The sequence below is a fragment of the Malania oleifera genome, chromosome 2 (assembly GCF_029873635.1).
Source record: "Malania oleifera isolate guangnan ecotype guangnan chromosome 2, ASM2987363v1, whole genome shotgun sequence".
NCBI classification, from domain to species: domain Eukaryota; kingdom Viridiplantae; phylum Streptophyta; class Magnoliopsida; order Santalales; family Ximeniaceae; genus Malania; species Malania oleifera.
In genome coordinates, this window is record NC_080418.1 from 7423268 (window position 1) to 7449059 (window position 25792).

The 25792-nt window shown below is 36.9% G+C and overlaps 1 protein-coding gene across 5 annotated transcripts; it reads right to left on the bottom strand.

The window, feature by feature from the left end:
- Nucleotides 1-903: 903 nt before the first annotated feature.
- Nucleotides 904-24897, bottom strand: LOC131148694 (GDP-mannose transporter GONST2). Of its 5 annotated transcripts, none has more exons than XM_058098580.1 (11): nt 24399-24875; nt 24211-24309; nt 8286-8491; nt 7933-8143; nt 7486-7625; nt 7149-7278; nt 3050-3148; nt 2661-2815; nt 2435-2551; nt 1446-1543; nt 904-1333 (listed from the first exon to the last, which is right to left on the bottom strand). In XM_058098580.1, exons 3-11 carry the CDS (start codon nt 8480-8482, stop codon nt 1290-1292), a joined length of 1191 nt encoding a protein of 396 aa, XP_057954563.1. In that variant the 5' UTR covers nt 8483-8491; nt 24211-24309; nt 24399-24875; the 3' UTR covers nt 904-1289. The 5 variants fall into 5 exon arrangements, with proteins under 5 accessions (XP_057954563.1, XP_057954561.1, XP_057954564.1 ...); XM_058098578.1 differs by having other exon boundaries at nt 24565-24849; XM_058098581.1 differs by having other exon boundaries at nt 24227-24309; nt 24399-24849.
- Nucleotides 24898-25792: the final 895 nt, after the last annotated feature.

Consider the following 25792-nt stretch of genomic DNA (forward strand, 5'->3'; position numbering starts at 1 on the left):
GTGCCAATAATACTCCCCTTATTATATTGTTACAATTCACTTTATGTGCTCCAAGGACAATCCATTGTTTATTTATGGAAGTTGAAAATTGGTCATTTGTCCTAAAATAACTATTTTACTCTTAATTTTTATATCTTTGTATGGTTATTATTCCACCTGAATCTTACTTTATTCTGTAGATCAAAAGCAAGATTAATTTTGAATATACAAAATCTATCTTGGAATTTGTAAACTTATTCAGTGCCTAATGCTAGATAGCTTGGGATAAATCTTAAAGAGACAATATTCTACGGTGAGCGCTTCTATGTCCTAGTTTATAGGAATGCTGACTTCCTATGCCTACTAATATGGGACTCTTTTCCAAGGAAGAGAGCTGAAGGCAAAGCTCCTCCATGAAAAAGTATCATAGCGTTTCACTCATTATGATTCCCAAAGAATGCTTGGAGCAAAATACCACATAATAGTTATAGTTTATTATGTTTGTAAGATTTAGACAGCGGGCAATAGAGTGATTGAAATCTTCATTAAATTTTCATTTTGATTCATCATTCAAATTTCTACCATCATAAATACGAGCCATCATAGTTGAATCACATAAACCTTTGTGTTAGGTTTTCTAGTCATTTTGTTTAGTTTTTATTATTCTTTCATCAACATTCTTGTTTTCGTCATTATCGTCTTATATTCTTAATCGTCATAATTGTTGATTTAAAACTTGTAAATACTCCCTATCTTGACAAGGCATCTGCATTGTCGTTGTCCTCCTCATCCTTGTTATATGAAATTTAACTCCTGTAACCTTTGAGAGGCATCCACTTTGGAAAGAAGGTTTTGAACATCCAGGGCGATGAGTAAGAATGATAGTGGAAAACAAGTGAACCTTAACCTAGCTCAAAGCCAAAATAAAGCAGGAACCATTGAACTTCCTCTTCATAAGTCCCCAATAGTTTCAAAAGCATAATTTTACAATTTCCGACAGATTGATTCAAAAATGCAATTCAGGCTTTGCCAGTTTTAACACAACAAATAAGAAAACACCTCCTTTGCTTGTTGAACTTCTTGTAGTGAGGGCGTCCCTCACTTTTCAATACCTTAACTGATACATTTACTGCAGAAATTGGCTGCTGTTCTGCAGAACTTTTCCAAAGGCTTGTGCTTCTTCAGTCTTGGCAACTCATACACTCGGATGATAAAAAAGATTTTGACTTAAAGCAAACAGCATGCAGAAGCCATTGGACCATCACAGTTCTTGGATGAATCTTACCCCCAGTGACCCAAATTATGGGATATCAGGACATTTTGGCCCAGGCAAAGAACACTCCAGCAAATAGACCTGCGAAGAAGTACACACACACATACTTGGCCATCAGCTAAACTAAGATCGATGAGGGGAAAATGCGTATTACATAGTTGTCGATCATTTAAATTGTTAGTGTCCTGATTACCAAATAGTATGCTGAAGAAGTTTGGGAGACTAAGCGGGACATTGAACATCACTAGACCAGCAATAGATATGGGAATCTTGTTCAAGGAACCCACCAAACTGCAAAACAGGAGCAAAAATGTTAATGGATATTGGAGATTGTAAGCATCACACTCGCAGCTATCAGAAATGGCTCATAGTTGTCTGCAGCCTAGTAATATGATAAGTGAGGTAGGAAAAAAAAGTATAGCATTATCCATGGTTTCATCCAGCCGTCCATGGGATCGCCACAAAATTCCCACCTCACCAGTTAGAAAAGTAAATGTCATGATCTTTCACACATCATCCTCAGCCTAACCCACCCATCTAAGAAAAGATCCATTAGGAAAAGAAAATAACAATAGAAACTACAAATGTAATCTGGCGTAGGTATCAAGTGGAGATTGCATGTGACTCTACTTTGTTGGTTCAGTGGATAAATTTTGGGAAGTGCTCGGTTTGGAACTTATGGGATTTGTGGGAAGAACTTATGCTAGCATTAAGAGGCATACAGTTCAAAGTGGAACATGTTTACAGGGAGATGCATAAAAGTGCAGACTTCTTTGCCAAACATGGTAAATCTGGTATTTCTCGATCATATAGTTGTCAAGATGATCTTCCTCAGCAAGTTAGGGGAATGATTCAATTGGACTTGTTGGGTTTTCCTTCTTTGCGCTCATGATGCTTCGTGTTATTACACTTTTAGTGGTTAAAAAAAAAAATCTGGCGTAGGTGTGCGTCTACCAGGCACATGTACATCACAAATATCGTAACCCCTTGTCTCTATAATTACAATATTTCATATGCATATATATTCCTTTAGTATATACTCGCTAAAGACGGGTGTCTTTCTGAACTCCAATGGCAACAAAACAGTAAATTCGTTATATAACTGATATATCATCGTAAGAACCTTACAGTTCTACATATGGATAAGACAGTTCTTTTTGAGTGTTAACCATATGTCATTACCTATAAGTGGTGGGGCCAGTTTGATGCAAAAACCACATAGAGGTGAAGCTAATGGCAAGTCCAAGAAATCCACTAGCTGTTGAAACCAGCCAAAATTCAGGCATCTTAATCACATCCCTGCAAGATAAAACCACAAATACACAAACTCGTAACTTGAGGCTTGCAATGAGGGCAAAACACTCATTTGTAAGAAAATCTAAAACCTAAATACTCAGATTTGGCTTACGTGTTCTTTACATATTCCCATTCATCAAACAAGAATATCAATATTATAGCCAAAGGTAAAGATAATAAGTTATTCAGCAACACCATTGAAATTTCATTAAGTGATCCAGATCCTGTGAACTGTTGAGCTTTGTCCATGACCTGCCGGAGCGTGAGCTGTCACAAAGTACAGATATTGCAAATAAGGTATGGAAAGGATATAGAGAGAACTACACCATGAACAAATTCTCCCCATAAACCAAGGTCAATAATATAGATCTCCAAAAAACTAAATTGCGAACACTAAACTTTTTTTTTTTTCCCCCTTTTTTTAGGTGGGGTGGGGTGGGGTGGCGTGGGGTGGGTTTACTGGGGTGATAAACACAATGGGGCAGGGCAAAAGGTACATACCGAATAGCTTGCTGTTAGAACACAATTCAAAATTTGCCAAGCATAGCCGCCAGCATTGAAAGAGAGATCTGTGATACCTCCACTAATTGCAGAGATGATCTGCATTTCAGGAGGTTTACAGAAGCAGAAACAAAAAATAAATAAAAATGTAAGATTGCATTTCGGGGGAGGAAAAGCAAAATCAGGTGGATGAAGGTTGTGACATAAAAAAATAAATGAAAAAGTAAATAAAATGGTTTTCGGAATAAAAAATTCTTAGTACCAGCAATGTCATTTCAGTTCTGGTCAGGTTGAATGCGAACCCCCATTTATATTCAATAATTCATAGGGGACCCAGTAACAAAATTTCAATAAATATTGGCACACTTGGAGAAAGCAATAAATAAATACTCTGGCTTTCAAAAAATACAAATGACTTTTGTTTTCAAGTTCATAACATGTCATTATTTCTAAAAAATAAATTCAACAACAACAACAAGAAGCCTTAAGTCCCACTAGGTGAGGTCGACTACATGAATCTTTTTCTGCTAATTCACCTAATCAAGAGCATTTTACTCTAATAGATTAAGGGTTGCTAAATCCTTCTTCACTACCTCATCCCAAGTTATTTAGGCTTACCCCTACCCCTGCCCCTTTTCTTACCAGAAACAATAACTCACTCCTCCTCACAGGTGCTCTACTAGGCCTGTGTTTCAAATACCCAAACCTTCTAAGCCGCCCCTCCCTTAATTTGTTTTCAACCAGTGCTATGCCTAAATTATTATGTATATGCTCATTTCTTACTTTATTTTTAATGTTAAACCACTCAACCACCTTAACATTCGCGTCTCAGTAACTTTTATTTTTGTACATGTTGTTTCTTAGTTGCCCAACATTTGGAACCACAAAGTATAGCTCGCCTTATAGCCGTCTTATAAAACTTCCCTTCTAATTTTAATGGTATTCTATGATCACAGAACACACCTAACGCACTCCTCCAATTTACCCAACCTATTTTAATTCTATATACAGCATCTTCTTCAATTTCCCCTTCCGCTTGCATAATGGATCCAAGATATCTAAATCTATTAGTGCTATAAATCTCTTGATAATCAAGTTTATTCTTCTCTCTATTGTTACTCCTTACAAACTGAAATTACATTTTATATATTTTGTCTTATTCCTACTTATCCTAAACTCTTTAGACTCTAATATGGCCGTCCAAAGTTCTAACTTAGATTCCACTCTGCTCCTACTATCACCAATCAACACGATATTATCTGTAAACAACATACACCAAAGGATCTCATTTTTGAATATTCCTAGTTAGTTCATTCATTACTAAAGTAAAAAGATAAAGATTCAAAGTAAAACCTTGATGTATACCTATTGTGATTGGAAAATCTCTAGATTCTCTTCCCACAGTCCTAATGCTTGTCACTACTCTATCATACATATCCTTAATGACCTTCGTATATCTACTGCAAGCTCCCTTCTTTTCTATAAACCCCCCAAAGAACTTCCCTATGTACTCTATCATAGCTTTCTCTAGGTCAATAAAAATCATATGCAAGTCCCTCTTCTTTTCCCTAAACTTTTCCTTTAAACTTCTCAAAAGATAAATAACTTTTGTTGTTGATCTCATAAGCATAAAATCAAATTGATTTTCTAAAATCTTCGCTTCTAATCTTATTCTATGTTCAATTACCCTTTCCCATAATTTCATCGTATGACACATAATTTTAATTACACATTGGTTATTATAGTTTTGTATATCGCCTTTGTTTTTGTACAAAGGTACTAACGTACTTTTCCTCCATTTTTCAGACATTTTCTTGGTTTTTATAATAGTATTGAAAAGATTACTTAACCAAATAATTCCTTTATCCCCCTAAACATTTCCAAACTTCAGTTGCTAATTTATTTGGTCTTACAGATTTCTCACTTTTCATTTTTTTAACATTATCTTAACTTCAAGGACTCAAATTTTGCAAATAAATGTCCAATTTTTAGTCTTCTCCTCATTTTTCATTTCCAAGTCTAATATTTCATTTTGGTTTTTATTAAACAACTTATCAAAGTATCTCCTCGACCTCTCTTTTATGTCTTCGTCTCTAATTAAGACATTATCATTCTCATCCTTTATACATCACCTAAATCTTTGCATTTTCTTTCTCTAACTCTAGCAAGTTTATAAATGTTTTTTTTTCTTTTGTATCTAGTTTAATATATAAATTATCATAAACTCTATGCTTAGTTTCACTAATAGTCTTTTTTGCATTTTTTTTTCTCACTTCTTTATATTTTTCAAGATTTTCTAAATTTATACAAGTTTGCCATATTTTATACCAATTTCTTTTTGTCTTAACGGGTTTTTGACTTCTTGATCCCATCACCAACTTTCTTTACTACCTGAGTATCTTCCTTTGGACTTACCTAAAACCTCTTTGCCTGTCCTTACGATAGAATTTCCCATTTTATTCTAATCAGTATTTGCATTAACCTTATGGTCCTTATCCCTTACTATCCAATCACATTCTTTGTTCATTTTATCATTGAATATATTATCTCCCTACAAGTTCCACTACCTAGTCCTTTTGTGTTGATTTATGTTACTCCTCTTCCATTGTTTTAATATGTATATCTAATACTAACTCTATGTTGTGTAGCCGAACTTTCACCTGGAATAACTTTACAATTCTTACAAGATAGAAAATCCTCATACTTGTTTAAGAAGAAATCTGTTTGGCTTTTATTATACCTGCTCTTGAAAGTTATTAAGTGTTCTTCTCTTTTTATAAAGCAAGTATTCAATATAACCAAATAGTAAGACATGGCAAAATCTAAGATTGTATCACCGACCTTATTTTTATCTCCATACTTGTGGCCTCCATATATCCTCTCATATCCTATATTATCCTTTCCAATGTAACCATTCAAATAAGTTTTTATGAATGACCTTTTAGACATTGTTATCTCTTGTAAAATACCATCCATATCTTCCCAAAATTGTATTTTAAGATTTTTTGCTAAGACTATTTGGCTAATTTTAATGATCCTATCCCCTATTCTTCTAACATCGACTCCATCATCTTTTAGGTCTTTGTCTACAATAATACCATCCCCTTTTCATGTTTCTCTAGCTTTCTCTCCTACCCATTTTGTTGAAGGCTAATTTAGTTAATTTTCCTTCTAAACATTATTTCCACTATTTACATACTTTTTTCCCATAAGAGGTCTCTTATATTCCAAGTTGCCAATCTAATCTTAGTTTCTCGTGCTAACTTATTAACCCCCCCCCCCCCCTTTTTTTATACTAACCTGATCTATTCCCTTGACGTAGCTAAATTTGGTAAGAATTCATGATAATAAGATCTAACAAAGTTTTATGCTGGTTGTTAGCTACCTAACACAACTCTACTCCTTTATTTGGGCTTGAGACTAGCTGTGTGTAAAAAGAATTTGTGTTACGAAGGCGAAGAACACGTTTGCATTCTTCTTCTTCTTTATTTTCTTTTTTGCAAAGTTATTTCATATAGACAATTTTTTGGAAAATAAATTCCTGAGAGAAAAAAAGACATGCATTTAAGCAAAGCTCCACTGCAAAGACAAAGCCATCTTGTTTCTAAGCCAGCAAAAGACCACATCTCAACATCAAAGCGAGCAGGTTAGTTGACCTATTATCTCATCTTGCATATACAGGTAAGCCTGAATGCTCATACACAATTATAATTGTTAAAGCCTGATATACATTGTTGGCCCACAACCTAACGGCTTAAGCTTCTAGGTAAAGTGGTAATCTAACATGGTATCAAAACTGGTTACCAAGAGGTCCAAGGTTCTAGTCTTGTTGCCCATGTTTATTGTGTAGTGTTTAAAAAAATTACTTTGTTCCTTATCATAGGTGTTATTTATCGTGTGTTTATCTCTCCACGTGCTGTCCGGCTGCACGTGCGAAGGAGTGTTAAAGCTTGATATACATTGTTGGCCCACAACCTAATAGCTTAAGCTTTTACGTAAAGTGGTAATCTAACAATAATCTTTGAGAAGTAGACTCATTGATGAATTAAAGAACTGCAATTTATTAAGTTTATAAAACAAATGAAGGGATTTCATATACCATTAAAAACATTGCAGTCCACACTTTCTGATTCTGATGCTTCCTGAAAATATATAGCTCTCCGATTGCTGTTAAAATATTTGTCACATTCTTCAGAATCGTCACCATCGCAATATTTATGTATTTCAAACTGAAAAGTTTCACCAAAGAACATCAAGTGTGCACTACTAATGTATGACACAATAAATATAGCAGCATGAAAAATATAGAAACCCACATTGACTTTCCTTTCCCCATTTTTTTCTTCATGGTTCAGATCCACATCTATTCACCAGAGACTGTCCATTAACTGGCTTCTATAAGAAGTGCCCAATATGAATTGTAGTTTGCAACTTACCTATACATGCCTGATACAAGCATGCCAATGAAGATGATATTGATGGGGAGCCAGACCATTATAAGTTTCCAATTCAGCTTTTCCACCGAGACAGCTCCACTAAAACCCAACAATAGAACAACCACAGAACAGATAAAATTCTGCAAAAAGTACATGAAAGAAAATGATTTGCATCATGGTAGGCTAAGTTTCTAGCCACAATAATTCCATGGAAGAAAGTAAATAGAAAGATGATCCAAAATAAAGTGAAGAGGTTCAAAAAACAGCCCGAGTGACAAGCAGGATGTATGTTTTTCAATTTTAAATTGATTTATCAACAATCAGAGATCAAATGTGATATAGGCTAAAACTAAAAAGATATTTGCTCATAGGACTTGACGATAAGAAGCAGCTGCATATACTAAATATACTAGAAACAAAGATAGATTACAGATAGCCTGAAAATACCTGATAAAACATCAACGATACTCCAGCATTGAAGCCATAACTTGATAGGACTACTTTGTTCAGTAAAATCATGCTGCAAGAAGAAATACAGTAAGCAATTCCAGACACGAGAGGTCCATATGTCCTTCTAGTTCCATGATCCCGTTTGTCATCTCCACCAGTCAGAAATTTGATAGAATCAGCAAATGGGACTCTATTCCCTCTCAAAGACCTGCACGAGTAAAATGGTTTTAAGAAGAATTTATTCAAGCATTAAAAGGAGATCACATTATCTAATGTCAACCAAATTGAATATACAAGTGTACAAGAAACATTTGAAAGACTGAGGAAGTTTGGAAGATTAGAATGTTCACCTATCATTTGCTGCTTTGCATCCTGCATTTGTTACAATATTGCTAATTAACCTTTTCCCTTGTCCATGAAGACCACCAAGAATTTTGTATGCTGCACTGAACCCATCTCCAAAGCTCACTTTCCCATTTAAAGAGCCTAATTCTGGTTCGTTGCCTTCATGGCAAATAACCACATCCAGCTTGAAATCTGATGACATGACACTGACCTGTGAATGGAGGAAAATGTGCATTTAAATATTGGACTGATCAGGACTACGTGAAGCAAGAAATCATGAATAGGTGGGAATTCCTTAAACAACAATCATGGGTCAAATCATTCTACTATGCATGCACTCATAAGATGAAGGTGCAAGTATGTCTATGCCATCCAGTGATAGTACAACAAATTCAAATGAAGGGGTGTTTTGGAACCGCATAAAATCAATTGTTCCATTTTGTTTTGCATAACATTTAAAAAAAAATGGAATAGTAATAAAAAATATTAGGATCCATCATATAAGAACAATAATACAATTATCTCTTAAAATCCAATAAATATTGACAGAAGCACATAACATTGTAAAAGCCGCAGAAAACATTATGCTTAACTCAACTGTCATGACTGATGCAACTTCATTCCCATGCAGTTTACATAAAGTATTGAAGCAAAAAATTACAAATATTTGGCATGGTCATGATTGAACATGCAGGCAGTCCTGGGCCAATCCCTTTCTACACAAATTTGAACCTTTCTTTGCATGTTTAATAACGTCAAACTATGAATTAAGTGCAAGTACCTGAGGTAAAGAGCCAAAAAACTCCCATAAACAGCCTTATACAGCTCATTTACAGATATCATTGTTATAATTATTATGAAAACAGGTATCCTTCATTTCAGAGTTCAGTCTGAGGCTCTGAGCATTGCATTACTAATTTTTCTAATTTGAGCTTACTAACTTCTGTCACCAACAAAATATCCATATGCAGCATATATAACAAACTAAAACAAGCTCCCCTATACATGATACAATATGCACATTTCTGATCTGACATAAAATGTCTGCAAAGCACCATACAAAATGCATCATCATCCCCACTACTCTTGCACTAGGCATCCCCAAGGAGATGGGAGATAATGTAGAAAGAGTTTTAAAGAATCTAAGTTGCCATTCTTAGAAAATATGCTTATTGCTGATAAGATCCTACACAAATGTTCGCAGAGGAGGATATTAACAATGATGGAAACACCAGTGAAATGGAAATTTTTCCAACCAGCCAAGATGTGGCGCCGCAACTTACACAAGATATAGAGAGAATGAGTGGCTGCATGAACTGAACAAGAGTGTGATGAACAGATATTTCAGCCTTCTGGCCAGTCATTTCAAAATCATCTCTGCCTCACACGATCTCAGAAGGAATGTTGACTCAAATTCAACATTTAAAAGCCAAGAGTCACGATGCAGCAGAATTCCAAGGTCACAAGAATCACCCTTTTTTAAATCTGTCCAATATATGATGGAGTCACACCTGAGCAATGACAAGACTACACCAAGTTCTGTCCAGCCGTAGTCATTCAGATACATGGTAACACTCATGGATCCAATTCGATGATAAAGTTTCATGGCATAACAACCCCTAATTCCAAATGAGATCGCCCCCAAGGAACCTTGACTCGAACAATAACAGTGTCGAACTCACATTCCACAAGAACTGAGAGTTACACTTTGTTAAGAGTTTATATATGACTTTTAGTATTATTATTATTGTATTAGTATATTAATTAGTGAGAGTTAGTAAGGATACTAGTGTCATCAGAATGCATTTAAATTTGTATTATGAATAGAGGGAGAGAGACCTATCTTCAAGTTAGGTCATTCATTTTTAATCAAATCTCAACATGGTATTAGAGCATGATCCTATCTAAACCCTATTTCCCTATTTTGTCATTGGAAAACACTATTCCCGTGGCTGTTCTTCCCTAATCCATCTCCATCCCATACTAAATCACAAAACCAACCATATACCCATAATCAGACCCCCCCGATCCACGCCACAAAACCACATCGGCTGAGCCCCCCCTCCCCCCCCACGCGCCGGCCAAATGCTGGCAGGGCCAACCCTACGGGTTGGCACATGAGAGCAGTTCTGGCCACTTTTTTCTTTTTTTTTTCTTTTTTTCTTCTGCCATGCTCTGATTCCTTCTTCAAACTATATTATCAAGCAGTTAGGCCAGTTTTTTGCTAAAAAATTCAACCTTTTTCGACCATGCACTCACAGTATTCCGTTAATTTCTGTTCAGGGTTTGTGAAGGCTTCCCTTGTGAGTTTTTTGGAGCTGTGGCAGCATTCGTATGTTCAGTTGTGAGGCTGTGGCAGTGCTATATTCGTTGGCGAGTTGTTCACCTTGTATGTGATTGCATCAGTGCTTTACATGGTTTGTGATTGTTCTGATTATTGATTGTTTTTCTTGTTTTTGGTGTGGTTGCTGTTTGTGAGGGCTGTGGCAGCGCTATATTCATCGGTGAGTTGTTCAAATCGTCTGTCGTTGTGTCAGTGCTTCACATAGTTTGTGATTGTCCCGATTAGTTTTGATTGTTCTTCTTGTTTTTGGTTTGATTGCTGATTTGTTAGTGTTAAGATGGAATCTATGAATCCCAAAAATTAGTTTCCTACATTGCTGCCTCAAATAACGACTCAAAAGCTAGATGGAAAGCACTATGTTCAATGGTCTAAAGCAGTTCGGATTTATTTAGCAGGATTAGGGAAATCTGACCACTTGCTCCTATCTGAGTCTTCTGATGAGAAGAGAAAAGACGTGTCAGCTCAGGAAGATGCCTTGATTGTTTCCCTTTTATGGCATTCAATGGAGCCATTGATTGCACGGATGTGTATGCATCTAAATACATGCAAGGTGATTTGGGATTATGTCAAACTTCTTTACTCTAGTAACATTACACGTATGTATGATTTATCCCAGGAGTATTTTCAATTACAACAAGGAGATAGGAGCATTGCAGTTATTTTGGAGAGATGAGGCGTATTCATGAGGAGCTTAACGTCGTGCAACCTATAATTGCCGACGTTCGTGAGATGCAAAAGCAGAGGGAGCAGATGAAGGTTCTTCGTGTTCTAGCAAGCTTGAAACCTGAGTTTGAGGCAATTCGGTCCTAGATAGTAGTGTTGAGCTGCCATCATTTGCTGATGTTTATTCTCGTGTCCTTCGTGCTTCCTTTAGCACGCATTGTCTTGTTCTTGCATCTGGCTCTGAGAGGACAGCCTTTGCTATACAGAATGATTTTAGTTCTCTACCAAACAATTGCAAAAGTTATCGTGGTGGTTCAAGTAGTCATAGTGATAGTGACAGACGAGGTAGAGGTACTCCTCGCAAGTGCACTCATTGTGGATGGAATAATCATGGTATTGAGAAGTGTAGGGATCTTCATGGCAGACCTTTATGTGTTTCTAATGCAGCCACCACTGACTTCACACCTTTGGGGGCAGCCAATACAGCCACCACTGACTACACACCTTTGGGGTCAAGTAGGGGGCAACATACTATCTCTATGTCAAAGGAAGAGTATTCCAAGTTCCTGCGGTAACAAGCGTCACAACAAGCTTCTCTTCCCATTGCCTCTCTTGCCCAATCCGGTAAGCACACATGCTTGTCATCCAATACTTATCGTCCTAGTCATTGGGTTATAGACTCCGCTGCCATTGATCATATCATAGGTATACCTAGCTTTTTCTCCACTCTTCAATATCCTGCAAATTTACCTTGTGTTACTTTTGCCGATGGATCCACTACGGCAGCCAAGGGAATTGACACATATTTCTCTTCCTTCGATTTTATATATTCCAAAATTTCCTTTCAATCTTATGTCCGTTAGCAAAATTACTAAATCCATGAATTGTTTAGTGACATTCTTCCCCGATTCTGTGGTTATTCAGGATTTGAAGACGAGGAAGAAGATTGGTGGAGGGCGTGAAGCTGGTGGACTCTATCACTTTGGGCCGCTATCTCCTTCTACCGCCTGCACTACTATTGCCACACCTTTCGAAATTCATTGTCGCTTGGGTCATCCTTCATTGGAAAAGTTAAAATGTCTTGTTCCTAGTTTGAGTTCTGTGTCTAATCTCAATTATGAGTCTTGTCAGTTGGGAAAGCACCATTATGTTTCTTTCGCTTCCTAGATCAATAAGTGGGCTGCAAGACCTTTTATGTTAGTTTATTCAGATGTATGGAGTCCGAGTAGGGTTGTGTCCAAGTTGGCTTTCCGGTACTTTGTAACCTCTGTGTATAATTATTCAAGAATGACTTGGCTATATTTAATAAAAGATCGTTCTAAGTTATTTCATGTATTTGTGCCTTTTTTATGAAATAAAAGTCAATTTGGTTTGCCAATTCGAATACTTTGAAGTGATGATGCTAAAGAGTTTTTCAGTGCACAATTCACTACTTATATTGACTCATTTTGGTATTGTTCAACAATCATCCGTGCCCACACTCCTAAAAAAAATGGGGTTGCAGAGCAAAAAAATAGACATCTTCTTGAAATCACTTGCACTTTACTTTATCAAATGCATGTACCTGAAGTGTTTTGGAGTGATGTTGTACTTACTGCTTGTTATCTAGTCAACAGAATGCCATCCTTTGTTCTTAGTGATAAAATTCCCTACTCCATTTTCTTTCCTAATTCACCTTTATTTTCTCTTCCTCCTTGTATATTTGGGTGTGTGTCTTTTGTTCATCAACTAACTCCTAGGGTGGATAAGTTGGATCCTCGTGCTATAAAATGTGTCTTTCTAGGCTATTTGTATACTCAAAAGGGATATCGTTGTTATCATCTTGTGCTGCATCGCTTCCTTGTTTCTGCCAATGTTACCTTCTTTAAGTCTGCACCTTACTACACCCAGTCACTGAGCACTTCTGAACTTAATGAGTCCCTTCCTTTGCCTAATCTTCCAGATTCTACATTGTTGTCCTTGTCCAATCATTTGAATCTCCATGTAGTTCAAGTCCTTCTCATCGCCTTGATCATCCTAATTTGCAGGTGTATTCATGATGACGGCTACAAGGAAAAGAGCCCCCTTTACTACCACACCTTTGGTTTCCTCGTCCAATGATCATACTTCTCATGATGTTGATCCTCCTATTGTTGTTCGTAAAGGTAAACACACATGTACTCAACACCCCATTTCCAACTATGTTTCTTATGACTCCTTATCACCCTCCTATTACTATCCTACCTAAATTTGTTTCAGAAGCCTTAGCCCCTTCAGGATGGAGGGATGCTATGGTTGACAAGATGAATGCTTTACATGACAATGGTACTTGGAACTTGGTACCTCTTCCTCCTGACAAGTCTGTGGTTGGTTGTCACTAGGTTTACACTACGAAAGTCAACCCTGATGGTTCTGTGGCTCGTCTAGAGGCTCGTCTTGTTTCTAAGGTATACACTCAGGTGCATGGTCTGGATTATTATGATTCTTTTTCTTTGGTTGCCAAACTTACATCAGTACGTCTGTTAATCTCCTTGGCTACTACTTGTCACAGGCCTTTGTATCAATTAGATGTGAAAAAATGCCTTCTTGCATGGTGACCTTGAGGAGGAGGTTTATATAGAGCAACTACCTGGGTTTGTTGCTCAGGGGGAGTCAGGCTTAGTGTGTCGGCTCAAAAAGGCTTTATATGGTTTAAAACAGTCTCCCATAGCATGGTTTGGTTGTTTCAATGTTGTAGTACTTGAGTTTGGTCTTCGACGGTGTGTTGTGGATCATTCTGTGTTTTATCATCATACTTCATCAGGTAAGATCCTTTTTGTTGTTTATGTCGATGATATTGTCATTACAGGTGATGATGATAAAGGTATAGAAAGTCTAAAACCTTTTTCTACAAACTAAGTTTCAGACCAAAGATTTGAGACCATTGAAATACTTCTTAGGTATTGAAGTATCGAGATCTCATACTGGAACTGTTGTGTCGCAAAGGAAGTATGTTCTTGATTTATAAGATGAAACTGCCTTGTTAGGATCTAAACCAGTTGATACACCCATGGATCCTAACAGCAAGTTAATGTCAGATATGGATGATTTGCTACCAAATCCTAGACAATACTGAAGACTTGTTGGAAAGTTGAATTATCTCACAGTTACTCGGTTGGATATATCTTTTGCAAAAAGTGTTGTGAGTCAATTTCTAGATTCTCTAAGGACAAGCCATTGGGGCGCAGTAATTTGCATCTTGAGATACCTCAAAGGTGCACATGGGAGAGGTCTTTTATATTGTGATCAAGGTCACACTTATATCCATGGATATACAGATGCAGATTAAGCTAGATCGCCTTTCGATCAGATATCCACCATCGGCACTATATCTTGGTTGGTGGTAATTTGGCTTCTTGGAAAAGTAAGAAACAAAATGTAGTGGCAAGGTCAAGTGCTAAATCAGAATATATGGCTATGACTCATACTACCTGTGAACTTGTCTGGTTAAAGAAAATGTTGGAAGATTTGGGTTTTCCGCATTCTCAGCCTATGAAGTTGTGTGATAATCAAGCTGCCCTTCATATTGCCTCCAACCTGGTCTTTCATGAGCGGACAAAGCACATTGAAGTTGATTGCCACTTTGTTCAGGAGAAACTTGTGCAGAAGCTTATTACAATCGCTTATGTGGAATCGAGCACGCAGCTTGCTGATTTGTTTACCAAAGCATTGGAGGGTGCTCGTGTTAGATTCATTTGTAACATGCTAGGAGCTCATGAAAATTATGCGCCAGCTTGAGGGGGAGTGTTAGAGGTTGAATATGTCTTTTGGTATAATTATTATTGTGTTAGTATGTTAATTAGTGAGAGTTAGTAAGGGTATTATTGTCATTAGAATGTGTTTAAATTTGTATTATAAATAGAGGGAGAGACCTTCTTCAAATTAGGTCATTCATTTTTAATCAAATCTTAACACAAGTCATGTAGCAGCCACTAACCACTCGAAAGCGAAGCATTGGACGAGTGACATTACGCACTGCTTGAGACAGGAACTACAAACATTTAATATCACTCAAAAAGTCCAATCAGTATGAAACAACACCACCCAACTCTAAGAGTAAATCCAAAGGCCAGCATGAATGCCCGTCCCAACCTTTGGGTTGAGAGTGACGCATGACCTCATTCTTGGGCTGTCCATGGGGCTCCTAATCCCACACAAAAGCTCATGACACCCCTTGAGGATGTCAAAAGAGCACTCAAAAGAACACCAAGGGTGGTAGGACATTAACAGGATGTTCCTTCACATTCTCACTCACACATGAGTAACCACCCATGGGTCTTATAATCATAAATCATTTGCCCAAGAATGCCACCATGATAATTGTTTGAATCTTCCACATCATCATAGCAACACTTAAAACACATCCTGTGACAATCTATAATCATATCCATGTTCACATTAGTTATTTCCAAGACTTTACATGATTACCGTGCCCTTTCAAGGCTACTCAAGTGTCCTTTTTGCATCTGTCTGGATGCAAGAATGTGGGACTGTGACACAAAGCTTAGGGAATCAAAAAATTATAGAAGAAAATAGATGGGGAAAATATGGATACAAGAAGAACAATAACACCAAGCCATATTTGGTCTAGACATAGAAGGAAACAAAAGGAAGGTTGTGGTAATAAATGCACCTAATCCACCAAACCCATTTTAAATTGGCCTAAACCAACAAAGGCAACCTATAAACAAATTCCCTTTCAAGCTAGGCCTCTCTAACAACTTTGTTGGATCCACATCTCAAAATAAAATTCTATGTATTGGGCCTGACTATAAACTATGGACTGAATCAAATGGCCCAATACGTATATGTTACTTGTCTCTAAACCATTAGGTATTTTTTGGATCATAGAATACCTAGTCTTAGGAATAAAGATAGTTATAATAGAAGAATTTGATAGTTTATATTAAAAATATATTATTACCATAAAATAAATAACAATATAAAACTTTTTATGAATCCATAACAAGGAATAGACAAAGAATAAGTATTCCCAAACTTCATCATAGGAATGTCTATTCCTTTCATATTACATGTTAAATGGAATAATAAGAAACAAACAAGAAATAACTACTAGGTCTATTCTCAAAATTTTCTTTGTATTCCATCTTATTCCCAAGAATAGCTATTCCACAAACCAAACGTTTCTTTGGTACTCATAGGAAAGCAACTCAAGGCACTTACGCAGGTATTACACATAAGTTTGCAACAATTGCACTATATAACCCCCTTTCCATACCAATTCTGGAATCTAATACTTCAAATACACTCTATACGAGTACTTGGTCAAAACCTACTAGTAGTAGATGTGTGCAACTACTCTGCAACTGCAGCCCAGTTACTTTGTAGCTCTCACTATGAGGAGGGAAACCTAGAATCAGCAAAACATAGGAAGGTATCTCAGATTGGGCGCTTATGAGACTTTAGGAGCAAGTTTGTCCCTATTTGTGAATCCGAAGGCTTTGCAAAGGTATCTCAGATTGGGCTCTTATGAGGCTTGTGGACTTTTGAGTCATTCTCTCCTCCTACTGCCTACACAACCACTACTACACCACTTCAAGTACGTCGTCCCCTTGGTCATTCATCCTTGGACAAGTTGAAGCAGTTAGTTCCTACTTTGATTCTGTGTCTAATCTTGGGTGTGAGTCTTGTTAGTTGGGAAAACGTCGTCGTGTTCCCTTTGCTTCCCGAGTCAATAAAAGGGCAGTTAGTTATTTCATATTAGTCCTTTCCGATGTTTGAGGTCCCACTCGTGTCATAGCAAAGTTGGGGTTTCGATACTTTGTTACATTTGATGATGACTATTCCAGGATGACTTGGTTGTATTTGATGAAAAATTGTTTTGAGTTGTTTAATGTCTTTTGTGCCTTTTGTTCAGGACTCAATTTGATATGCCAATTAGGATACTTCGTAATGATAATGCTAAGGAGTACTTCCATATCCCAATTCACTACCTATATTACTAACTTTGGTATGATCCATCAGTCATCTTGTGCTCACACTAAAAAATAAAATAAAATTTGTAAAGCGGAAAATAGACATATTCTCAAAGTCACTTGGACCTTTTCGTATCAAATGAATGTCCTTAAATTTTTTTGGAGTGATATCGTGCTCACTACTTGCTCTTTTATCAGTAAAATCTCATTCTCTATTCTTGGTGGTAAGACCACATAGTCAGTTATCTTCCCTAATGCTCCTTTGTTCCTGTTGAGAATTCAACTTGTAAGTTTGTCCCATATTAGAAATCTTAAGTAGATGATGGGTGCTTATATGCATGGTTGAGCCCAAGACCTAATAGGCTTAAGCTTTTGAGTCAAGTTGGTATTCATCCATGTGTATCAAGTCCACCCATGGGCTCCTCCAGTGCTAACAAGTGGCATCAGAGCCGATGGTTCGTCACTCTGGGAGAGCGACATCGTAAAAAGTTGAGACGTGAAACTAATTCTCCTGACGTGCTAATAGTAGGAGGACCAAGTGTGTGACCGAGACCAATAAGGATCATCTAGGCTGGGAATGGATCCGAATAGGGTCAAGACGTGAGAGGTAGGATTTGTTCGGAGGCACGTGGAATGCAATCCGACGCACGTAAGGCGCCGGTGGTAAGGCCTACTTAAGCAACTGTTGGGGAATTAGACTTGTTCCCATAAAGGAGACGGTTTCCGTTCAAGGGGGAGCAGTTGGAACTCACAAGTGAGGGGGAGATTGTTGAGAATTCCACTTGTGAGTTTGTCCCACATTGGAAAATTTGAGTGGATGATGGGTGTTTATATACATGGTTGGGCCCAAGACCCAATAGGCTTAAGCTTTTGGGTCAAGTTAGTATGAAGCCCGCCCATGGGCTCCTCCGGTGCTAACAGTTCCCACTTCCTCTTTGCATATTTGGTTGTTTGACCTTTGTTTATCAACCGAGTCTAGGAATGGACAAGTTGAATCATCGGGCTATCAAATGTACTTTTCTAGGCTATTTATATGCTCAGAAGGGCTATCGATGTTATAGCCCTACCTTACATCGATTATTTGTCTCTGCTGAAGTCACTTTTTTTGAGTCTGCACCTTTATTATAATACCACTTTACCTAAAAGCTTAAATTGTTAGGTTGTGGGCCAACAATGTATATCAAGCCTTTAACACTCCTCCACACATGTAGTCCAATAGCACTTGGAGAGAAAAACAAATGATAAGTAACACCCATTAAGGGAATACAATAATTTTTAAACACCACATAGTAAACATGGGCAACAAGACTAGAACCTAGGACTCTTTGGTAACCAGCTCTGATACCATGTTAGAATGCCACTTTACCTAAAAGCTTAAGCTGTTAGGTTGTGGGCCAACAATACATATCAAGCCTTTAACAACATCTTAATCTAGTTTTAGTCCTTGTTGCTTGGATCATCTCAATCTAAAAGTATACACACAACGACTCAAGAGAGGAAAACCTTTTCCTTCTTCTTCTTTTGCACCTCAAGTTCCCTAGTTAGGAGATCCTATTGCTCAAGATATTGATCCTCCTATAGCTATTCGGGAAGGTAAATGCACTGGTGCCCAACATCCAATCTCCAATTTTTTTGGCTATGATTTCTTGTCATCCTCATATTACTGTTGGATACCAATGGGGAATTAAAACACTTGGAATGCACAGTGAACCATGGAAAAACAGGAGGATGCTTAGAATGGTATACGCATGCAGCAACCGAAGCCATTATGTTAAATCATCTTAAGGAAAATCATTTCATGGAACATGAGGGGTCTTAACGAGAAATACAAGAGGAGTGTAATTAAGTCCTTTAGTAAGTCATTTAATGAAAACCAAATAAAAGGCTTAAACTTAGGATTAACAAGTGAGGAAAAGACTAAAAATATGAGATTTATTTGCAAGATTAGAGTTAATGAAGTTAAGTTTGCACTAAAAAAGATGAAAAATGGAAAAGCTATAGGACCGGATAACATTCCAATTGAAGTTTGGAAATGCTTAGGTGATAATGGAATTATATGGTTAACTAATTTATTTAACACAATTATAAAAGTAAGAAAATGCTTGGAGAAAAAGCACTTTAATACCTATGTACAAAAATAAAGGAGATATTCAAAATTATAATAACAATCGTGGAATTAAATTTATGAGTCAATGATGAAATTGTGGAAAAGGGTAGTTGAAACAAAGGTTGTGGCTAGAAATGAAGGTCACAAAAAATCAATTTGGTTTTATGCCTGAGAAATCTACTACAGAAGCACTATATCTTTTAAGAAGATTAATGGAAAAGTTTAGGGAAAAGAAGAGGGATTTGCATTTGACATTTATTGATTTGGAGAAAGTGTATGATAGGTACCTAAGGAAGTTCTATCATAGGTTTTAGGAAAAAAGGGTGTATATAGTAGGTATACTGATGTCATTAAGGATATGTATGATGAAGTAATGACTAGTGTAAGGACTATAGGTGAAGAGACTAAAGAATTTCCAATCACAATAGGTGTATATCAAGGATTTGCTTTGTGCCCTTATCTTTTTGCTTTAGTGATGGATCAATTGACTGGGATTATCCAAAATGAAATTCCATGGTGTATGTTGTTTTGTATTGATTGATGAAACTAAGGGTGGAATAGAGGCTAAGTTAGAATTATGGAGAGAAGCTTTAGAATCTAGAGGCTTTAGCATAAGAAGAAATAAGACAAAATATATGAAATGTAATTTCAATAATAGTAGGAGGAATATTGGAGACAAATTTAAACTTGATGATGTAGAAATAAATAGCACTTCTAAATTTCGATACCTTGGATTTATTATGCAAGCTGAAGGAGAAATTGAAAAGGATGTAATGCATAGAGTTAAAGCATGTTGGGTAAAATGGAGAAGTGCTTCAAGTGCGCTTTGTGATTGTAGAATACCCATAAAATTAAAAAGAAAGTTTTGGAGGATGGCTACAACACCAACTATGCTATAGGGATCAAAATATTGGGCAACTAAGAAAAAACATATCCAAAAGGTAAGTTGTCAAGAATAGAATGCTTAGATGGATTAATGGTATACCATTGAAAGATAAATTAAAATATGAACATATTCGTAGTAAGTTAGGCATTGCTCCTGTAGTAGATAAGATAAGGGAGGGGTAACTCAAATGGTTTGGGCACTTGTAACGTACGCCACAAAAGATACCAAGATCCTCAATCCTCCCTCCCCCTCTCTCTCTCTCTCTCTCTCATGGGATTTGCTGTCTTTGAGAATTACTCTCACCTCACGAGTCTCAACAATATCCTACTAGTCTCAAGTCTCCCAAGTCTCAATAGTCACTCTCTCTCATCTTTGACCTGATGTCAAATGAGCTGCTCCTGGTCTAATTAATGAGCCGCTGTTCCTGCCATTTATTTGAGTTTGCGAGCTAAAAATGGCCTAAATGTGATTTAAAAACCACGTTTTACTTTCAGCTTTATTATTTTAAATTTTTTATGATTTTTTTTACTATATATATATATATAGAATTATTTTTTTATTTGCTAATTAAAAAAATACAGTCCCAAGACGCTTACGTCTCAAAGCCTTGAGGATTATGCCTCACCTCGGCTTTGCCTTTTAAATAGTGTTCCATATGAATCCAAAGATCACAACCTGAAATTTTGAGGTGCTAAATGCCCAAGATAAAAGAGCAAATCTTAAAACAGCATTACAAATCTGGAAGACTGATATAATATGTTTGCAAGAACCAAAATTAGGGCGAGTAGATCAGTTCCTGATTAAATCACTGCAGAATGACCATCAGTTAGACTGAGCAGCATTGGATGCACCAGGACCTCAGGAGGAATTTTAGTAATTTGGAAAAACTTAGACCAAACAGTCAATGAAGGTGTTTACTCCATCGTTCGCTTACTCAAAAGCAACATAAATAAATGAACATGGGCCATCATGGTGGTATATGATCCACATGAAGACATAAAAAAAGAGACAATGTGGGACGAATTGACAGCAGCGGCTAATAACTGAAAAGCACTCTGGTGCATTTGTGGAGATTTTAACACAATCAGATTTCCTCCAGAGAGGAAGAGGCCTCACATATGACAACAGCCATGGAAAAAATTTCAGAGTTTGTTCTATATCACTTCAAAGAGCACGCACCAATCCTAATGAATTTCAGGGTTACGTTGGAGAAAGACCCCTTTCAAATTTGAAAACAAGTGGTTCAAGGTGGAGGAGGATCTTTAAAAAAAGGTGGGAGGGAATGAGTTTTCATCGACTCCCTTCACACAATGGCGAACAAGGTTAAACTCCTTAAATTCAGAATCCAAGATTGGTCCAAGGAAATAGTTCGGCTGGCTGCAAAACAGAAAAAATAACCACATCACCTTAAATCAAAGAATTGGACGTTGAGGAAAGACAACCTGCTAGAAGCCGAGAGAGTAAGACACTCACAGAAAATGGCCTCTGCTAGAAGGAGATTAAACCTCATCACCAAGATATAGCCTCATGGTGATACTTAATAAGAATATGATACATCAGAAGAATCATCTCTAAATTCCATAACAATTATGCTCTGAGATCCAGCACAATAGGCCCAAGGTGGATCATCTCCAATAGAAATCAGTACTCTCAGATGACAGATTGTAACTTGAAAAATCTGTTGAGCTAGAGGAGATTATTAAAGCTGTCACAGACAAATGGGGCCAAGGCCCCCGGGGCAGATGGATTTACCATCAAATTATTTATATTTTCAATGCTGTTGGAATCTAGTTAAATCTGAATTGTTGTAAGTTTTCTCTGAATATCATCAAAAGGGCAGCATGCACAAAGCTTAAGCTCAAGTTTCTTCGCTTCAAGTACTTCAGATTTTTAGGTTGATCAGCTTGGTGTATAAAATTCTTTCAAAGATCTTGTCCAAGAGACTGAAAAAAAAGCCATATTCTCAGTGATGTCAAGGAGCCAACATGCTTTTATTTGAGGATCAAAACTTTACACATCGCTTATCGGTAGTGAGTGTGGTTGCCAAGGAAGGAAAGAAAAGAGACCTTGTGCAAACTTGAATTAGAAAAGCCCTCAATCATGCTAATTGGGAGTATGTGCTGCACAGCCTGCACATTATGAGAAAGTTGGGTTTTGGCTAAAATGGATTAATTTGGTTTTCATTGGGAATTTCCTCACTTTATCTTAGTAATAGTTAACGGGGATCCCTATTTATGCTTCATTTCTGGATAACCTTGGAAGTACTTAGCCTTATGTTACCCAATGCAATGGGGTTTAATCTCGTCTAAGGTTGTGAAGTTGGAGGACAAGAAGAGCATAGAATCTCTCACTTAATCTTTGCTAATGACGTATTGACACTTTGTGGGGGCTCCAAATATTAACTGAAATGGCTCCATGGAATATTATTGTGCTTTGCGGCAGCCTTTGGAGTTTGAACTAAAGATCAATCTCTCAGAAGTTTCTTGTACCCCATTGGTGCAGCTTCTTTGGCAACAATTTTTAGCTGCAAGTTATGATCATCCCCAATACAAAACCTTGGCTTACCACTTGGTAGAATCAAAACCAAGTCTGATTGGTATCCTAAAGTTGAGAGATTTTTTGAGGAAAAAAAAATGGCTATGTGGAAATCACTTTACTTCTCTAAAGGTGGGAAGTTAACCTTGACCACAAATGCATTTTCAAGTCTACCATTACACTATATGTCTTTGTTCCTTTCACGTATATCAGTAAAAAGAGAAGGTTGAGAAAATTCAAAGACAATTTGTTTGGTAGGTTTATCACTTGGTGCAATGGGAATCAACAGTACTGAAAAAACCCATGGTGGCCTGGGCCTCAAATCTTTCCAAATCATGAACAAAGCCTTACTTGCTAAGTGGTTTTGGATTCGCTAATGAAGAGGGCAGTTTATGGAGATAGTTAATACGTTGTGAATATGGATACAGGCAGTTTTTCAAACGTGCAAAAGAATATGAAACATTTCTGATTGAAGGTGCAGGAACTTGTGTTTGGAGCCCAATTTTCTATGGCAACCCCTGGGAGACCCACTAGTCTTCAATTGAACTATTCTATGGGAATGTGTACTCCATTCTTTTTGAAAGAGATATGAGGGACAAAATCGGGTGGTGCCTTGGTTCAAACAGAGGAAAGAGTTAATTATCTGCGACTACACTATCCACGTGCATACAGTTTGGATCTTCTTCATCTCTTTGTTGCAGACAAACTGGATCTTATTCTTGCCTCCTTTAGTCCCTCCCCTCAGTTGTATCTCTACTGCTGATCATGTAGGGGGCTGAAGGGTCCTGAAACAATTTGGAACGTGCAACTCATCATCATCTTATGGGAAAGGTTGAAAGAAAGAAATATGAGCACCTTCTGCAATGTCTACAGAGACTCTGAAACATCTATTCAGGAATCAGGTGGCTTAGATACACAAAAGAATTTTGTGCAATTTACAAGAATCTTCTTCTATCTCTTAATTGATTTTAGTTGTAAATTCTCCGTATCTATCTGTTTCCTCAGCTATCACTCTTCGCTGTTCTTCATTTTCATCCTTCTGTTAGCTGCTCCTGCTGGACCTCTATTGCTCTACATTCTTCTCCTCCTAATAAAAGCTCCCTTACTTCTCCAAGAAAAAAATAATAATAAAAAACAAACAAACAAAACCAGACTTTCATTAAGTTAAGAATCAAGCAGGAAATAGCAAGAAAAAAAATAAAATCAGTTATAATGCTCTGGGCGCAAATTTCCAATCATCATCAAGTGTTTGCAAATCATCATACAAAACCAGATAATGATCATAAAATCTGGAAACTTTTACTAAATTAACAAAAATTATGCAGGAAATAACAAGAAAAATACAAAATCAGCTAATGATAATAAAAATATAGAAACTGTTCTTAGAATTAACGACAATTATGCAAGGGGGAAAAAAATAAAAATATAAAATCAGCTATACCAAGCTCGGCTCTGACCAATAAAGTCAAGACAGTCTCCCGATCTAACCGTTATCTATCCCGATCCTCACTCTCACCGAAACGAACTGCTGAGTAATTCACTACGGATAGACACAAATGGGAATCTCGTTATCATAAATAGAGAAATAGCCACGTAACGAAAGACAACAGTAGAAAAAAGGAGAAATACCCAAAAACAGAAAGATCATCAGATGATCAAAAGGTCATGCAAAAGACGTGGAATTAGGGTATTTTTTCATAGAGCACGCAAAGGAAAGGCAAAGCCAAAGGCGTAAGACGTGGATCTGACGAAGAATAAATTGAACGAAATCGAAGGAAGTGCGATAGCCAAAAACCTAAAAAGTTCATGTTCAATGGCGTCGAGTGGGCTCTGAAACCAATGCTAAGACAGATCGAGGAATCAAATAGAAGCGAGATTTGAGTGATACAATTAGACCCGCCCAAGCAGCTGAGTACTGTGAATTTTTTGGATTGAACTGATCTCGAGGTTTCCGAAGTCAAATTCTTCGCCGAATCCATCCTCCCTTGCAAAACAAGAGAGAAGAGAGAAAGATTAAATTAATTAGGGTTTTTGTGATTACAAAGGAAGAAGAAACGTGAAGAATGGCGTAATTGGGCAAAGCAGCAGGAGCAGGGTCGTGGATTCGACGTCGCTGAAACTTGAAACCAACTAACTGATCTTTTTGGCGGGGAGAATATGGCAGGCCAAAATCATGGGCCTGAAGCCCTAAAAGGGCCCATGGGGGTGGAGTGAGGCTTTGAGCAATTGAAAACTAATCATGCAACAAATTCAAACCCTAGCCCATAAAAAGAGACATTGGGCCCAAAAAAATTAACAAAAACGAACTAACAAGGATCTTCTTGTATTTTTGTGCCCGCATAAATTATTCAATATTTTTAGTATTTGCTCTTCTTTCTTATTTCCATAACAAGTCTTGTGTGAAAAGTCATAATTTTTTGTTAAAAAAAAGGGAATACACAGTCAAATATTGAATAATTACTTTTGTGTTTTAAAAGGTATTTGTAATAGGGCTCTCGTTTTTATAATCAAAAGAAAATATAATACTGTTTTTTTTTTGCAAATAAATATATGATACTCCTATTTTTCGTTCTAGCCCTTAATATAAACTAGAGTCCTTGCACATAGGGACAAAGCTACCATAGGCAGGTCTGAATAATTTGTTTGACATTGTTTTTCTACCAAATTGAATCAAATTGTGCCTAATCGAAAGCTCGATTAATGGAATTGTAGTTCAGCTAATCGATCGATCATTGTACAATAGAAAGAAACGCCCAGAGGCATTTTGGCCTGCTCAGTGTTGCGGTATTCTTTGTGTTTTATTTGATTAATTAAAAAAAAAAAAAAGCTAGAGCAAACTAAATGTCTAGTTGAATGCATGCTTGTTTTTATCCTTGGATCAAATAACAAGTCAAAATATTTTTAGAATAACGAAAATGTAAAAAGTATTATAAGAAAAAATTTATTATTATATTTTAGTGCTCCAAAAATAATCCATTATGTATGAACATGTAAAAATGTTTTTTGGGTGATTTTTAATTTTT

Coding starts and splice junctions, on each gene's coding strand:
- LOC131148694 (XM_058098579.1), bottom strand. CDS start 8,482: ATGTCATCAGATTTCAAGCTGGATGTGGTTATTTGCCATGAAGGCAAC. Junction 7,626..7,932: donor TATCGTTGATGTTTTATCAG/GTATTTTCAGGC, acceptor TACTTTTTGCAG/AATTTTATCTGTTCTGTGGT. Junction 1,544..2,434: donor ACTGGCCCCACCACTTATAG/GTAATGACATAT, acceptor CCTGTTTTGCAG/TTTGGTGGGTTCCTTGAACA.